General features: G+C 31.5%; 2 protein-coding genes across 2 annotated transcripts; one reads left to right on the top strand and one right to left on the bottom strand.

The window, feature by feature from the left end:
* Positions 1 to 4,317: 4,317 nt before the first annotated feature.
* LOC122004820 (BTB/POZ domain-containing protein At1g21780-like) lies at positions 4,318 to 6,073 on the bottom strand. Its single transcript, XM_042559646.1, has 4 exons — positions 5,830 to 6,073; positions 5,578 to 5,726; positions 5,106 to 5,221; positions 4,318 to 5,028 (listed from the first exon to the last, which is right to left on the bottom strand). Exons 1-4 carry the CDS (start codon positions 5,958 to 5,960, stop codon positions 4,432 to 4,434), a joined length of 993 nt encoding a protein of 330 aa, XP_042415580.1. The 5' UTR covers positions 5,961 to 6,073; the 3' UTR covers positions 4,318 to 4,431.
* Positions 6,074 to 17,498: 11,425 nt separating this feature from the next.
* On the top strand, positions 17,499 to 18,020 carry LOC122004769 (BTB/POZ domain-containing protein At1g21780-like). Its single transcript, XM_042559605.1, has one exon. It carries the CDS (start codon positions 17,499 to 17,501, stop codon positions 18,018 to 18,020), a length of 522 nt encoding a protein of 173 aa, XP_042415539.1.
* The last annotated feature ends 595 nt before the right edge of the window (positions 18,021 to 18,615 follow it).

The following is an 18,615-nucleotide window of genomic DNA, read 5'->3' as shown; positions in this document are numbered from 1 at the left end:
TAATATCGATTTATTGTGGTGCAACAGTATTGTAAGTGAACATTATTGAGGTACAACTCCAGCCTTAAATTAAATTAAATTAAATTAAATCAAATTAAAATTAAATTTAAATTTAATTTCAAATTATTTTAATTTTATTTTAAAAATTATTTTAACTTAAAAATTATTTTCACTTAAAAATTATTTTAACTTAAAAATTAGTTTAACTTAAAAATTATTTTCAAAGTTATTTTAACTTAAAAATTATTTAAAATTAAATTCAAATTAAATTAACTTTAAATTAAAATAAATTAACTTTAAATCAAATTTAAATTCAAACTAAATTACTTTAAAATTTAATCAAATTAAAATTCAAATTAAATTCACTTTAAAATTAAATTAAATTTAAAATTAAATAAAATTAAAATTAAATTAACTTTAAAATTATTTAAAATTAAATTCAAATTAAATTAACTTTAAAATTAAATCAAATTAAATTAAATTTAAATCAAATTTAAATTAACTTTAAAATTAAATCAAATTAAAATTTAAAGTAAAATTAAATTAACTTTAAAATCAAAACAAATTAAAATTCAAATTAAATTAAGTTTAAAATTAAATCAAATTAAATTCAAATTAAATTAACTTTAAATAAAATTTAAATTCAAATTAAATTAACTTTAAAATTAAATCGAATTAACTTTAAAATTAAATTTAAAATTAAACTTAAAAATTAAAATCAAACTTAAATAAAAATTAACGTAAAAAATAAATTAAAAATAAATTTAATAAAATTAATTAAAATCAAATTGAACTAAATTAAATTAAAATTAAAACTAAACTAAAATTAAAATTCAATTAAAATTTAAATTAAATTAATATTAAAATTTAACTAAAATGAAATTAAAAATAAATGAAATTAAATCAAAACTAAATTAAATTAAACTAATTAAATTAAGTTAAATTTTTAACTTAAAATTAAAACTTAAATTAACTTAAAATTAAAACTTAAAACTTAAAAATTAATTTAAACTTAAAATTTAAAATAAAACTTAAAATTAAAATTAAAATTAAAATTAAACCTTAAAATTAAATTTAAAATTAAACTTTAACTTTAAACTTAAAATTTAAACTTAAATTTAAAATTAAAATTAAACTTTTAACTTAAAATTTTAAGAAAAATAAACATAAAATTAAAATTAAACTTAAAATCTGAATGGCTAATTATGTTGTGTGTGAATCACCTTTGATCCAAAGTCAATCGCCAGCCCATTTAGATCACCTTTGATACTTTTTCCTTTAGTTTTGTACTTAAAATATTACAAAACAACATGATATTTCGATATCATAGATCCAACTATCTCGTAATATTTTATTAGTTCAATTTATTTAAATTAAAAATTGAACAATAATGCAACTCTATCTTGTCTATCTTTAATAAAAATATTTCAAAATATAAATTGTTTTTATGAGAAAATGTAAAAAAAATACAAATTTAAAATATATTAATTCTTTTAACAAGACAAGCACAGAAAGTATTGTATTGTTAATGAATAATATAAATTTAAAATTTCTCCATGTTTTGAGTTGCCATGAAATCTAAGGGGATAAATAGGAAGTGGATAAAATTAAATGTTTATAAACAAATTTAATGTTAGAATACATAAAAGTTTATTTATATTCGCTCTAAACAAATATATATAAACAAACAAACTACTTAAGTAAAACAAATATATATAAACAAACAAACTACTTAAGTAGTAATTAAATGGATTAATTAATATTTATAAATATAACTCATAAATAGTTTATTTATTAACTTATATAAAATAAAAATAATTATCCATAATATATTAAAAATAAATAATCATATAAATTTCACATGTTAGATCAATATTAATTTTATCCAAATTAGGATTCATACAATAGACTTCATCTAATGAAAAAAGACTTGATTGTTATTGCATAAAAACATACAACATCGCCGATAAGGAAAGAAATAAATATAAATATAACTCAGCTCATTTACAAGTGATACAATCACTTTTGTGATCCAACAACTAGATTGTTCAATCACTTTTATCTTGTACATTAGTATTTGATTCTACAATAACAACCTGGTCCAACAATAAACACAGATTTGAAGCCATAAAACTGTAAGAACATTAGATGAGCTCTTTCGATCGCAATCTGCTCTTTTGAAGGAATAATTTAAAAAAAAATAAAAAATTGGTCAAGGCCAATGTTCATCGACATGATTACAATTTTTTTTTTTTTTTAAACATATATAAGCCATTCAGGTGAACTGGAAAGTATCTGATATATAGCGCATGCAAGGGCCTAAAGGTTATGGGTGTTACCTTAAGAGGTATTGGGATCGAAACTAGTTTGTCTAAGTATGCTCTCTCTCATATCTTATCATTTGTACTAATGGTTAATAGTCATCTATGATTTATCTCATCCGTGTTGGCCCAGACGGATTGACGAGGGCGCTGGGATGAACGAATCATCTTTTGTCACATCCAAGGACCCAAATGGTCCCTTTGGACGGTGCGATAGTTAAGACGAGGTGTTGTCATATAAGGTCTAGATCTTGGAGTCGAAATTCAACACATCTGAGCATGTCCTCCCCCATACCTTGACCACTTGCACAAATGGCTAGTAGTCACTTGTGATTTACCTCTTCTGTATTGACCTAAGGACAGATTAACGGGAATACTGGGCTGGGGTGAACCAATCACCTTTTTTCCATATCCAAGGACCGTTGGATATAATATAAGATACAACAACAATAATAAAATTTTATCCCACTAGATAGAGTCGATACAATTCAAGGCATTAAAAGAAAAAAGTCACTAGAGAAAGTATTTAGGAATTAATAATTTAGAAATCAAAAAAGAAAAATAAATAAATATTTACATATTTTCTATTCAATTGTCTAATTATCTAATGATAAATAAATTCAGATTATCTTAATATCATTTACTTAGTTTACCACGCATAATTACTAACAATTTTTTTAAGTTGACTTTGAATAACTTTACAGATAATCTAATTTTTCATTTTAAATGGTATCTTTTCAATTTTATTCTATTTCACATATTCTAATGATTTTAAAAAAATAAAAATAATGAAATTGTGAAAAATATAAATTCAAAATTTATTAATAATATATAAAAATAAAATAATTAAAAAGTTATAGATATAATTGAAAGTTATAAGTATCAAATTCAGAAAAAATACAAGTAAAGTCAAGATAAATATAATAATTATTTGAACATATAACTCATGTACTAAGGTCAAAATACTAAAGAGATAAAGCAGGAAGTACCAGTCTTTATCATAGCTCATATCAAATACCTCCCACGTTTTAAATCAGAGTCCTGCATCAAAAGGTATATTTTAGCTACTCATCTATCATCTAGTTAAACTGAATCCCAAGACCAAATAAATAAACTGAATCCCAAATTCGATCAATCCGAAGTGGTCAACTAGGTTTCAATTGATCCAATCCATAATCAATCCTAACCAACCCTACTGTTAATCCTGCTTTCACTCCACCAATTGAAAACCAACATTTTCATTTAACAATTCATATTCAACTTATCCACTAAATAAACCAACCACGAAATATGAAATCAAACTCTCATCAACCATACGTGAACCGATACTAAATCGGTTACAATATTCAAATCAATCCATGATTTACAATTAAACACAACTTAATCAGCTCAAATTCCAATTCCAAACGCATCTCATCATCATCAATTGGTTAATCAAGCTAACACAAAAATGAAATCAAATCTGTATCAATCCGATGCTGAACAAATCTTACCTTAATCCGATCTGAATACAACTATGAAGAAGATAGAACTCTCCACTTCAGATATGATGAAGATGACAAGATAAAGTCCGATAGAATGATCAGGTTCTTCCTTCCATCTAGGACCGGATCCTCTGATCCCTTTATCCTGGTCCGCTCCTGGACCGGGACAAGGGGATTGGTGGGAGACAATAAGCCTCAATGCAAAGGCTGGACCAATTCATGGTCCAGCCTTTGCGGACCAGAGGATCCGCCCCTCGAGTCCAATTGGGTGCCCTATAGATCTGGACGATGGCGATGCCACTGAGAAGAGCACCGAGAGGGATGCCGATCGTGAGGTATTGCGAGAGAGAAGGTTAGGGCACAAGACGAGAATGCAGCAACATTAGAGTACGTGCCGCTTGTCCTATCGTGCCACACTAAACCACTCATTATTTTACTCTCTATAATGATCTATATTTAATTCAACAAGTTGGAATTTAAAGTATAAATTCATACCAATTTTAGTCAAGAACTGAAAAAAAAATACTTTGTTCAAAGACCAAACCTCTTCTTATATACAAGTCTGTAAGCAAATAGCAAATCTTAGTCTGTTCGCAATTAACACTGCCACAACTGCAATCAACACTTCAAGTAGCAGCAGCAGATTCTTTAAAGAATTCCAGCAATAGTTCTCGATCGGCATGGAGAAAGAAATCATCTAGCTCTTCTCTCAAATCATGCACCTTCCCGAAATCAAACAAGTATATGAAGCAGTCCTCCACCAAGTCGTTAAGCTTGTACTTCCATGCCTCTTGAAGCCTCTCAAAGACGTTACTCGAATCAATATCTTCCATAAGCATTTCCTCGCAGCACTTTCTAAGGTCTTGCAAATTGTACTTGTCTGCAGCGGCCAGCAACGGAAGGCGATGCTTCAAGAAATTGTCTTGTTTAATAGTCCCGTACATGTATTCCAGAAGAGCCGAGCATGCATCAGTTGACATATCCTCTATTTTTATTGTGGACGATTGTTTCTCCTCGAGATCGTCCAAAAAGATCTGCTTGAACACCGGCGAACTTGAAGCAAGCACGGCTTTGTGAGCTTTCAAGGAACCATCCAAAGTTTCGATTGTAACATCAGTATGAATGCTCTCTTGAAACATACGAGAGATGGAACATAAGGTGATTTTGCTGGTATAATCCCAAGGCAAGCTATCATCCGACCATATTAAAGGGCTTGTAATATCCTGTGAATGACATAGAATCAATTGTGTTGGTAACTAGGTTTTAGTTAACATATATTAATAAAAAAAAAAGTACCTACATTCGAGTTAGATATCTTTAAATTCAGAAATTTGACTTCAATTCTAACACTCGAACGAGAAACAGGTTCCACATGCCAAATACACTCTTTTTCAGTCTTGAACAACTTCTCATAAACTGCAAATAAATAAATTAAAAAGTTATGAACATTGATAAGGTAAGGAACTATAAAACAAACAAACAAACAACAAAGTCCATTAGATTACTAACTTAAACCCATAAAAGACAGTAAAATCCACTAAATCTAAGATATGATTTATAATTCAAAAAATTTCTTCTCTAATAATGTAAACCAAAATAATATCAGGTGAGGTCTTCTCTAATAAAAGAAGAAACATTGTGTTACTGCTCCACTGGATACTAGATGAAGTCCTTCAATAATAGTTATTGACAAATAAAACATCGATGAGATAAAAGACCTGATCCAGCATTTCATGAGTTTGAAGAGGCATTTCTAAAAAGAGGAAGAATACCAGGGGAGACATAGTGACTATCAATAGAACCAGTGCAGTCGAGATGGATCATGATCTTGGCGATGGGTTGTTTATCCTCGGTGATGCAATTGGGATCGGGAACGAGCCGGATGGAGAATTTAGTATCCTCATTATCGACGATCAAACACCTGAAGGTTACAAAATCAAAATTTCAGATTTCGACCTAGGAAGGGAAGAAGCTACCGAATAGGCTCAAAAAATTGACAAAAAGAGAGAGAGAGAGAAACAGACCACTTCCAGATTCCGATCTTGAAAGCGTCCGAGCGGCGACTGTCGTTGAAGGAGAGGTTCTCGACCGTCCATTGCGCCAGCCGCGATAAGAGTTTCACCTTGTTGCTCCCATTGTTTTCGCCATCAGCCATCTTTCTGCCTCTGTTCTCTCCTTCTTCTTCGCTTCCGACACAGGAGATCGTTGCGGAGAAGGGACTGCGCCGTCGCAAGGAAACCCTCGATCGTAATAAAGAAACCGGAGGAATATGAATTGCGAATCATTTAATGCCCTTTTAAAATAGAAATAAATATTTATAATTTTGATTTATTCAATTGCCAAAAAAGAATCTTTACTTTTTTTAAAAAAATTTTAACAATAAGAGGTTTGGAGGATTAATTTTTACTAAAAATATAAATTCAAAATTTATAAATAATATTCAAAAGTTATATTATATTTCATCAATAATATAATAAAAGATAAAAAATATACAAATTCAATCTCTATTAATAATATAATAAAAATAGAATGTTATCCATTCCAATTTTACTCTTTAACTTCCAATTGTATCTATAACTTTTTAATTATTTTATTTTTATATATCATTAATAAATTTTGAATTTCTATTTTTTACAATTTAATATGTGAAATAGAATAAAATTGAAAAGATAGCATTTAAAATGAAAAGCTAGATTATTTGTAAACTAATTCAAAGTCAACTTTAAAAAATTTGTTTGTAAGTGTGTGTGGTAAATTAAGTAAATAATATTAAGATAATCTGAATTTGTTTATGAGGTTTTTTTAAAGAACTGTTTTAAAATTTAATTTTTTAACCCTCATTACCCTACACAAACATATCTTCTTTTTACCTGTGTTATCTTTGTCTTTCTTCTAATCCTTCCCCCATGAGATCGAAAGGAGCTTTGATGTTCCCTATTGGGGGGAGTGAGATCGCCGATCCTAATGACGGTCAGTAGTAGTATCACGTTCAGGGTGATGAGGACACCGGTAGAGCTCGGGAGACTTTCTTCTATTTAGCGGGCGCTAATTCACTTTTCATTGATCAGCCACTCGTCGTAATTCTCTCACATGCTATTGCGACATTCGAGTAAAATGGGTATCCGATTGATGATGGGCACAGTAACGATCCACTTCGAGAGGTTCTTGACCTGACTCAGATCAAGTAGATGTAGGGGCACTTTCTATCACCTGCACTATTTTTTCTCCTCTTTGGTTCACAAGTTCCCTATTCCACAACAGAAGTAGGAGAGGTTTGAGATCCAATTAAGTAGAATAGCAATTGGACCCAAAACTTCCCTTATCTTTACCGATTGGATTTCCTCCACTTAAACATATTTGAGTCTTTGGGCTTGTAGACTATCGAAATCAACTAGAGGCTTCTTTACCAAAGACTTGAAAAACTCCTCGTCTATTAGGTCTTATGAGAAGACACTGACCTATACCTCCAAGGGAACTAAAGGAGCATCCACGACTATCTGATTAAACTGTTGTAAGTACTCCCTCAAAGGTTCCTTAGGCTTTTGCTTAAGGGCAAACATGTCATTATGGAGTTTTTTGATACATTCAACTGGTGACAAAGTGTTGTATGAACATAGCCTTAAATTTCTCGAATGTTCAAATGGAGAAAGCGGGAAGATGATTGAACTATCTTTGCATTGAGCTCGAGAGATTCATAAAAAATAATTGACACTTGATGTCATCTGTGTATTGATGAAGTAGATAGACGTTTTCAAACTTTCATATATAGTCCTCGGGGTCGGTTGTTATATTGAATTCCCCAATCTACAATGCTCAGAAATGTCGAACCAATTCATCTTGAAGGATGTCTTTTGAGAATAGAGGGCCTCTGGGGGGCCTTTGCTCTACCCAATGCGAGAGCTTTCCCTTTCAAAGGGTCTCGATGTGGGGTCTCTCCCGAGGATTCCAAGGACGATTCTCGCTCAGACTACACGCCAATTAGAGCGGGGATCGCCCCTTGAGGCATTCTAGCTGGCCTAGTCGAGCTTTGGTGTGGTGCTTACAGTGCTTCAATAGACCGGGATGATGTCTCGTTTAGAGGATTGGGGGCAGGTGGTGTTGGTTGTCGGGGATGTCCTTGCAACATTGTTTGCACCGTGATAGCAACTAACTTGTTAAAATTATCCGCTGTCATGATAATGACATTGGGTCTTCCGGTGTCGTCCATCTCAATGTCTCAGTTCATGACTTAATTCAGTATTCCCATAGACGACATCAATTTGATCCTGCTTGAGACTGTCGACAAATGAGCCACCGATGAGTAGGTGTCGATGTTGACTTTGTCATCGATCGCCTAGCAACTATAAGGATTTGTGGAGAGACCAATCAGAGTTTGAATAGGAGGAGACGAGAAAGAGAAGATTAGAATGATGATCGGGGAATTCCCTAGTGTAACCACTCTGACGCTCAAATCAATTTTTGGGAGAAAGAGGAGGAAGAGAGAAGAATAGTAGTTTAAGATTTTTTGGATGTATGTGCGTGTACCTTCGTCCGCAGGAGCAGGCTATATTTTATAAAATGCCGTCTATACTCTCACGTTCTTCATGTGTCCCAAGATCCATGCTTGTGTTACCCACATTTTCTGAAATGAATAACTATGTTACCCACCTTTCCCAGATTAAACGATGGTGTTTTTCACGTTCTTCGAGGGATAATGACAACGTTGTTCGTGTCTTCAGTGAGCAACATTTTATCAACTTGGTTGCCAGTAGTCAGGTGTACTGCTTTTGTTAGTCAGGGTGATCCATAATCGAAGTTGACATGGAGCGAGGGTAGTTTGGAGTCAAGGATGATTCTGGTCCGAGAGTGATATGGAGTCAGGGCTGTGTGGAGTCAAGGCTAATTATGGTCCCAGAGTGATACGGAGTCAAGATTGCTTAGAGTTAGGGTTGCATGGTGTTGACAGAGTATTGCATAATTAGGGAGGACTCTTTGTTGACTTTAACTACCACCTAAGCAAAATAATTGACCACCTTAACCATGTGACACCCTCCGATTACCTCCTGCATCAATCACTTTACTCAGATCCTTCCAAATGTACAAATGGTGCATTTTGTATCTAGCCAGCAAGCCTGAGCCTACTTCAGTTTGTGTTCAGGCCGCATGCTTTATACCAAGACTATTTCCCCATGAACAATAAAAGACAAGAAAATCATGGGGCCGAGACACGATGGCAGCAGGTTGCCACATTGCCGAAACGTGTGGTCGAGCCAACCACTGCCCGATTGATGTCCTTTGTTGGGACTCATGAGTGTTTATCCCCTAAAATAATCAAAGGTGAAGGTCATGAGTGTTGTGGACTGGTGGACATTTGGTATCTTCCTCCATGAACTCCTTTATGGGAAGACGCCTCTCAAGGGCTCAGGCAACCGAGCAACATTATGTTGAGACTACATTCTTTATACCAAGACTATTTCCCCATGAACAAGAAAAAGACAAGAAAATCATGGGCCGAGACACCGTGGCAGTAGGTTGCCACACTGCCAAAACTTGTGGTCAAACTAACCACTACCCGATTGATATCCTTTGTTGGGACTCACGAGAATTTAGGCCATGAAATCATCAACGGCAAAGGCCATGAGTGTTGTGGAGACGTATGGTATCTTCCTCTATGAACTCCTTTATGGAAAGACGCCTTTCTAGGGCTTAGGTAGCTGAGCAACATTATTTAATGTGGCATGGGCTTAGCTCTACCCATGAGTCATACATTTAAAAAAATAATAAAATATCAATAATTAATATATTCCTCAATTATATACACAACAATAACCAAGCTTTATTCTACTAAGTGGGGTCGGCTATATGGATCCTTTTAGGTCATTGAACTCTATCTCCTACTATATCATCATCTATATTTAAATAAATTTTATCTTATTTTATTATTACTATATGCAGGACATCTCTCTCAATCCCTCCTATCATTTTACAAAAATAATTCTAAATATCTAAAGCTCTCAATTCCGGACAACTCGTTATTTCATATCTTAACAATTGTTTCAGTATGTCTAATATTACTAAACTTAAATTTTATATATTTTATCTTTATTCTACTGAATCTAAAACCTTTCCCTTCTAGTATTTTCCACCAAGATTCTAATTCAACATTTACTTCTTCACGTGCATGTTTCATCTACCAAACAATATCATTTGCAAACAACATGCACTATGGTACTATGTCTTGAATGTGTGCAGTGAGTTCACCCATAATTAGTGTAAAAAGATAGAGACTTAGAGCTGATCCTTGATGTAACCCTATCTTTATTGGAAATGTTTTAGTTACTCCGCCTGAAGTCTTTATTTCAGTTGTTATACCCTTATACATATTCTTAATTAGTTCAATATATGTTACGCTAACACCTCTCTTTTCTAGAATTCTCTAAATAATTTCTCTTAGAACTCTATCATAAACTTTTTCTAAGTCAATGAATACCATGTATAGATTTTGTTTTGCTCCCAATATTTTTTAATTAATTGTATAGGAAGATATATAGCTTCTATTGTCGACCTTTCATGCATGAACCCAAATTGATTTTCGATTACCTTGATCTCCTTTCTTAATATTTTTTCTATTACTTTTTCCTAAAGTTTCATGGTATGACTCATAGTTTAATACCCCTATAGTTTGCATAATTTTATTCGTCACTCTTATTTTTTTATAAGGGAACTAGAGTACTTATCCTCCATTGATCAGATTTTTTTTTTGTTTTCAATATCATATTAAATAATTTTATATGTCATTTAATACCTTATTTCCCTAGACAGTTTCATACTTCTATTGGAATATCATCTGGTCCAGTGGTTTTTTCATTATGCATCCCATTTAAAACTTGTTATACTTCTAAAGTTTGAATTCTATGATAAAAATTTAAATTTCTATGCTCATTTGACATATTTAAATTATCTAAGTTAAGTTGGACATCTAAACTTTTACTAAAAAGTTGAGGAAAATACATCTTCTGTCACTCTTTTACTTCTTCATCGTTTACTAGTACTCTATTACATTCATTTTTAATATATTTTATTTGGATAAGATCTATTGCCTTCTTTTCTCTCACTTTAGCTATTCTATAAATGTCTCTTTTCCCTTCTTTTGTATCTAATTTTTGATATAATCATTTAAAAGTTTCATTCTTTACTTCATTTACTACCCTTTTAGCTTCTTTATTGACTATTGTATATATTTTTTAAAGTTTTCCTCATTCTTATAAATATATAATTACTTATAAGTTATTTATTTTTTCCTTCACTTTTTCTTGTACTTTCTCATTCCACTACCAAAATTTCTTTTTTAGTGGTGCATGTCCCTTTGACTCACCGACTACACTCTTAGCTATTATTTTCAACTTTGATACTATCTTATCTCATGTCATATTAGAATCACCGTATATTTCACCTAATACTTGTACTCATATCTTCTCCTTAAATATATTTTGTTTTCCATCATTTAACTTCCACCATTTAATTTTAGGAGTCGTATATATTTTCTTTTTATTGATACTATGTTTAAGTCATATATTCAACGCTACTAACCTATGTTAGGTAGTTAAGCTTTCTCCAGAGATGACTTTGTAATCTTTACAAATCTTTTTATCCTTCTTCCTAACCATAAGAAAGTCTATTTGTGATTTATTATTTTCACTTTTGAACATGACTAAGTATTCTTCTTTTTTCTTAAAAAATATATTAGCTAATATAAGGTCATATGCTAACGTAAAATCTAATATAATTTTCCTTTCCTCATTTCTTGTTTCAAACCCATAACCCCCATGTATCCTCTCATATTCCTCATTTTTCACTCTAACATGCTCATTTAGATCATCTCCTATTAAAATCATTTCATTTAGAGAAATATTTTGTAATATTTCATCTAAGTCGTCCCAAAACCTTGATTTGGTAGTTTCATCTAATCCTACTTGCGGTGCATATACGCTAATTATGTTAATTCTATCCTCTTTTCTAACTATTCCAACAACTTCATTTTTTAATAAACTATCTACAACAATGCATACTCCATTTCTTGCTTTACTCTTTCCTGTATTCCATAACTTAAACATGAGTTTTCTATCAGTTGTTACTTCATTTTTTGCTCTTTCCAATGTATAATATCTAAATCTTAGATTATTAATTTTCCTATTATATTTGTTAAGAATTTATATATTCTATGTTCAAAATACTCTTGCTTCTATGTTCCAAATACTCACTAAAAAAATGATGATAATTATGAGATTCGAACAATAAGCACTAAATATGTGTAAAATCTTAAGTCTTCCATCTTCACCACAAGTGCAAACCAATTTCATTTAAACAAATATAATTATAAAAGTATTTAATTTTTAATTTATGATATCGTGAAAAAATTAATACAGTGTCTGATGAATTATACTAAACCCTATGCTTCAATTAAGTTTTAAAATATAATTTCTTATGCGTTAATAAAATAAAATGCTCATAATTTTTTATTTTATTTTATTTATATTAACTTTGGTTTTTTTTTTCTATAAATTAGACTGCAGTTGAACCTGTTACCCATCTTTCGTCTGCATTGCAATAGCGATAAGTGGGAGGAGTCGTTTAGACATATGGTTATGAGCATGGGTGAGCATTCGATTAACTTTATATTAATTTTGTATAATTTTTTTATATTATTTTTTAAAGTAAATTCAGTTAATTCGTTGTTAACCAATATAAACTATTTTTAATTTGATTCGGTTAATTCGGTTTTAACAAAATTTTAATTAGATACGGTTAGCCAACATTAAATCAGTTTTTGATTAATTCGGTTAATTTATATACCGAATTAACCGAATGGTCACCCTAATTTGTTACCCATCTTTCCGGCTGCATTGCAATAGCGATAGGTGGGAGGAGTCATTCAGACAGATGGTTGTGGGCAGGGGTGAGCATTCGGTTAATTTTGTATAAATTTTTTTATATTATTTTTTTAAACAAATTCAGTTAATTCGGTGTTAACCAATATAACCTATTTTTAATTTACTTCGGTTTTAACAAAATTTTGATTAGATTCGATTAGCCAACATTAAATCGATTTTCGATTAATTCAGTTAATTTATGTACCGAATTAACCAAATGCTCACCCCAACCTATGAGGACGATGTCGAGGCTTGCACAGTGGAAAATAGATAACGTTGATCGTCTCCGATTCAACGTTTTTTCATATAGGGATTTGGACATGGTAGATTTGTTTTCTTGATTCTTCACTTCTTTTCCTAGGTCTACTAATCTTGATGTGTTTGAAATTTTAGGTACATATTGGTGGATAACCGGAATTTCCAACTATCAGTTTCCCTTTTCCTGAACTACAACGTCACCGAAGAAAATAAACCGATTGCAAAGATAGTTTTCCATATGACTTGTTATGGATTCAATTGCCATCGCGCCTTGTCTGGTAGTTTTTCTCTTTTTATTTTTTGCTTTCCTGCAGTCTATTTTCTTGTATAGTGTTGCCAAGCACGTACCACCCAACGCTAGCTCACACAAGTTGCTGAACCCAGTCTATTTTCCTGCAGTCTATTCTTCACTTCCTTTCCTATGGCTTGTTTATGTTCATGCAAGATTAGGTCATGGGTGATCTAGTCCATTTAACACTCTCTAATTACATATTTTGATGATTTCATATAGATTTTATTGTTGTATTACCGTTCTTATTTATTTATTTATTTATTTATTTATTTATTATTTGTTTCATATAGACATTATGCACTTTAACTCTTAAATTATGTTTTGTGTGAGAACTTAATGCAAATATATCAAAGTTAGACTTCAGTTCATAAATTTGCTACCTTATTTGCAATTTGATTATTATTTGAGAACGTTCATCACACTACCACATCTAGGATTTGCTTGGGCACAACCACTGAAAAAAAAAATTTTGTGAGATTTTTTCAATTCATATAAAGCATATATTCTAGTATTAGACACATCATTAATAGTACAATCAAACAAATGTAACTAACTTGAAATTAAAACTTAAGAGATGCAACAAGTGGTGAAAAGGCCATACGGTCTATGCCAATCCAATTAACAACATTTAACAAACTTCTTATGAAGTTCCAATGACCAAGCTAAGCGTTGTTGCTTTGATGGAGGCTTATATTATCTTTTTGATCTTGATTTTTCTTTTCTTTGCTTTTCATGTACGTATGAGCCAAAGTGTTCGAAGCATTTTCAGGACCACCAATGGAGCATAGGGGTGTGCATCGACTGATTTAGTCTAGTTTTACTCTACTATGATTTGATTTTTTCGATTTCAATTTTGAAATTTTTTTATCCAAAACCAAACCATATTATTACGGTTTGGTCTGATTTTTATTGTAATACGATCCGATTTATACGGTCGATTATATACGATTTATATAATGAATTAAATTGATTTTGTACGACTATAAATATTAGTTTAGAGACCAAGAAAAAGTATCAATTTATTAAAATAATTATAAATTTAAAGTAATACTAAAATTTTGTTATCGGGTAACAATAAGTAAATATATAAATATATAATTTGATTGTACTATTATATTACAAATGATTAGAGGCTCATTCCACTTGTATGACCCAATATCCATAAAATCATATTTTAAGTATAATATGATCGGTTCGATTTAATCAGTTTTTTTGGGAGTTAAAATCGTAAATCGAACCGAATAATCGAATTTTAAAAAACTTAAACCGAAACCGGCCAAGACATCGAAAAAACCGAACCAAAAAAATTGAAATTTTTCGGTTTGATCGTTTTTCCGGTTTTAACCAAATTATGCCCACCCCTAATGGAGCACCTATTGCCTTCAGAATTATGCACCTTTAGAAAGCCATAACACTCTGATACTTCATTTCTAGGACACTTTCTTTTGATAACAAACTACCAAATAGTTTTCATTTCTTCCAACCGTTTAGGTTTACATAAGAATCCACAAGCTCCTTGGTTTAATCCTTTGACCACATACTCAAATCTTGAATCAACAGACATCACTGTGATATTTACATAAAGGAGAAAGACAAATATTTTCAAAATAATGAAGAACAGAAACTATCTTCTAGATATGCCTTTTACTAAAATAAAATTACTTACTGATAATTGGTAGATGCATATTAAAACCAGCAAATTCAAACAACTTGAATTCCATCCATGTCAGTCATACAGACATCAACCATTATCAGATCAAATCCATGGTTTTCCCGCAGATGAAATATGGCTTCTGCAACTTGAGAGTAAGTTGTAACTACAAGAAAAATCCAAACAAAATATAAAAAGATGAGAAAAAAAACCATCATTATTAAACAGTGTTGGGCTCACCAGATTGGGATTGGGATGTCTACATGAACTCAATGATACATAGTCATGTGATCTTCAATTAGATACCCGCAATAGAACTATAAGAAGTGCTGTCAGTTTTTGAGAGAGGCCAAGAAGGATTAGTAACCGACAAGGAGTAGCAAAGGTTTTCCTTATCGATCCAATGGCCAACAAAGAGTCACTTATAGTGAGGAAGACTATAGTTTTTCATATTGTCTAACATTTTATATTTTCTTTTCCTAATTTTAGCACTTCAGTATATATCTTTTTCACATTCCCAGTGCATTGATCATCATATCAACCACTATATGCTCTAGATTTTGCTATATTTATTTAACCTCAACTTTAATTACTTTGTACTAAGTCTTTCTGCCTTCCTCTACTCCATCAATTACCAATATAAATATATTCCCCTCCCTATAATTCCCTCATTACAAGGAGAAAAAGCAGTTTCTTTTTTCCCTTCATTCTTTTCAACAAAAAAAAAGAGAAGAAAATAAACTAATGCTCAATTTTCCCCATCATCTCCTAAAAAAATTCTCTTGTCCCCCCTCCATACTGCCAACAACCAGAACAGAAAAAAGTTAATCACTGTATTCCTTAAAAAAAAATCCCAAGCCAAGATTTGGTCTTCCACCCATAACAAAAAAATAACAATAATTGAATTCCCTTTTAATCCATTCTGCAAAACTATCCTAAGTATGAAATATACCTTGGCCTAGCTAGGTAACTTGTATTTTTACACTACCCTCAACCTCTTATACATGGCAAACAAATCACATCAAAGAGAAGGCTCTTGCACATCCACACAACATCTCATGAAATCCACTGTCATCTCCATTATGATTAAGTTTTCCCATTGCAATAGAGACACCAGTCATCTATCTAAGAACCCTCCGTTTACAAAATTCGTGCTTACACTTAAAAAAAAAGAGTAATGTTAAATGCTTATTTGCTACATTATAGGGCTCCACATGAGAAAATAGTAATATTACACCTTAATTATATTGTTATATAATTGCAATTAGCTTTACTAGGAAGTCAATTCAGCATGGACCAAGTTACTAGAAATGTTTATTTATTATGAGTTTTATTTATTAGCTATTGTTGTTACACCTAATTGTGCTTAGATAATTTTATTTGTTTATTTTATCCTTTCAAGGAACATCACAAACCCATCTTGGCATTTTTTTTCTGTGTTATATATAGCTTTTTGTATGTGTTGTTTCTAACAACTCAACTCCTAATTGATCCATGCAGTATAGAAGGTGATACCATGATTTTATAAATTTTCAACCCAACAATCACACAATACTCAACAAACTCATTTCCATGTCAACCACCTGGTCTTATCCTAATAATGTTATCTATATTCTTTTTTATTGAATAATAGATCCTTTATATCTTCATTAATATTCTCAGATTTTCCAATGTGCTAAATTCTAAACTATTATCTATTTGTCCACCCTGCTCTCCAACCTTTTTTCTTTCCTATAAGCAATTTTGAGTATTACCTTATTTATCCAAGTCTATGGTATCACTGAAGAACCACAAAAAATAATTATGAAGAATTGGGATTTTATTATGGGAATAGTTAATTGCCAAGTATATTGGCATTTATATTTGCCTTTTCCATTTATTTCACCCTAGTTTCTTATTCTACACTCCCACACTAGAAACTTTTTGGACCAACTTTGTGGAATTTATTATATTTCCACTAAAATTAGCTTTAACCTAATGTGGTCTGATCCTTCCCCACATTAGCTTCACCTTTAAAATTAGCTTTTAAAGGTAACCAGGCAGCTCGTATTTCCTGGTTGCAGAAAAAAAAAGAACAAAGGGGAAGTAAACAAGGATCTAAAAGGTAGTTGAACAAAAAACTATGCATTAAACAAGTATGGTAAAGAGATACTAGCATCATTGAGTTCCATATAAAAGAAGAAAAAAATGACAACATAATTTATCATGATGTAGTTTCATCAATTTATGTTAAAACCTACTCTTTGTGATTCTGAGAAGTCTTTAGCTCACCTACTCTTTAATTTGTTGGAGAAAGAAGAAAAGAGAGGAAATTCTAAGTCTTCTCAATCCTGTTTGCAGTCTATGAGAAGTCCTTGATGGATGGAGATTCTATTTGCCACGTTCAAGATATTTCTATGCCAAGTGTTGTCATAGGCATGGAATTTTTAGATCTGAAGGTACTTTTTTGTTCATACATGTCAATTAAAATATAGTTACTGACATTATATTTGTTGCAGGATTCTGCAGGCTCTTCATTGTGGTTAAGAGAAAATCTACTGCTGGATCTTTCAATAAAAAAACACCATACATTGCATATCTCGGATGCTAAAAGAGAATATACACATAGATTTGGTAATAGAAACGTTGGATGGGCCACTGAGAGCTCATAGAGCTATCCTAGCTTCAAGGTCATCGGTTTTTGACGGCATGTTTGGTAATGATTTCAAGGAGAAAAACTTGGGAGTAGTAAAAATACTCAATATGTCGACGGATGAAGTTTTGACATTTCTTTCATATATATACGGAACAATAAAACATGATGATTTTTCAAAACATAGTCTCACATTGATGGCTGCTGCAGACATATATGACATCCAAGATCTTAAGGATTGCTCCGAAGAAATTTTGTTAGCCGATATAAATACTACTAATGTTCTCAAGAGACTCGGAACAGCCTGGTTATATAAGGCTAACAAATTGATGGCGGAGTGCTTGAAGTATTTGTTTGAATTTGGAATGCTATATGTTGTTAGAAAGGAGCTGAAGGATTTCTTCCGCATGGCCGATCGAGAATTGCTATTAGAATTCTTTGAAGAAGTTTTTACCGTTTGGAAGAATTTATAATTGTTGTGGCACACTAATTGTCAACAAACTGAGTTTTTTTAGTTCTTACAAACATATTAGATGAACTTTAAATTGACCTAATACAGCAGTTGAACAAGAAGATTTATGTAAAGGTCATTATTCTTTTGGCTTTCTTTGGATCTCGTAGCAATGAGTTTTGCTCCTGAAAGATTAAACTATCGGGTGAGTTATGTTGGTTTTTATTTTCCCCTTTTTTTCTTGATTTCAGATTATTTTTCAGGCACAATTTTTTAGTTTATATAAAATTATCTGACATTGTTGGAGACTATCACGAGCATGCATTCTCGTTCATAACTCGCATTGCTGCATGTATGTGGAGCTGACAATGTTTTTGATTATCCTTATCATCACTATCTAACGTGTTTGTCCTTGCTATCAGTATTGGCTAAATGAATTCTATTGGCTATAGCACTAGTAAGATTCAAATTAGTTAACTTTTTATTGCATTGGATAATGGATTAAATATTTTCTTTGATCTTCCTCTACACTTTTACCTTCCACTCAAATTGTTAAATCTTCTACCTTAAAAGGAATAATGATTACACAAGACTCTACATTCTCCTAAGTATTTAAT

The sequence above is a fragment of the Zingiber officinale genome, chromosome 7B (genome assembly GCF_018446385.1).
Source record: "Zingiber officinale cultivar Zhangliang chromosome 7B, Zo_v1.1, whole genome shotgun sequence".
NCBI classification, from domain to species: domain Eukaryota; kingdom Viridiplantae; phylum Streptophyta; class Magnoliopsida; order Zingiberales; family Zingiberaceae; genus Zingiber; species Zingiber officinale.
This window is presented reverse-complemented; position numbering and strand designations above follow the sequence as displayed.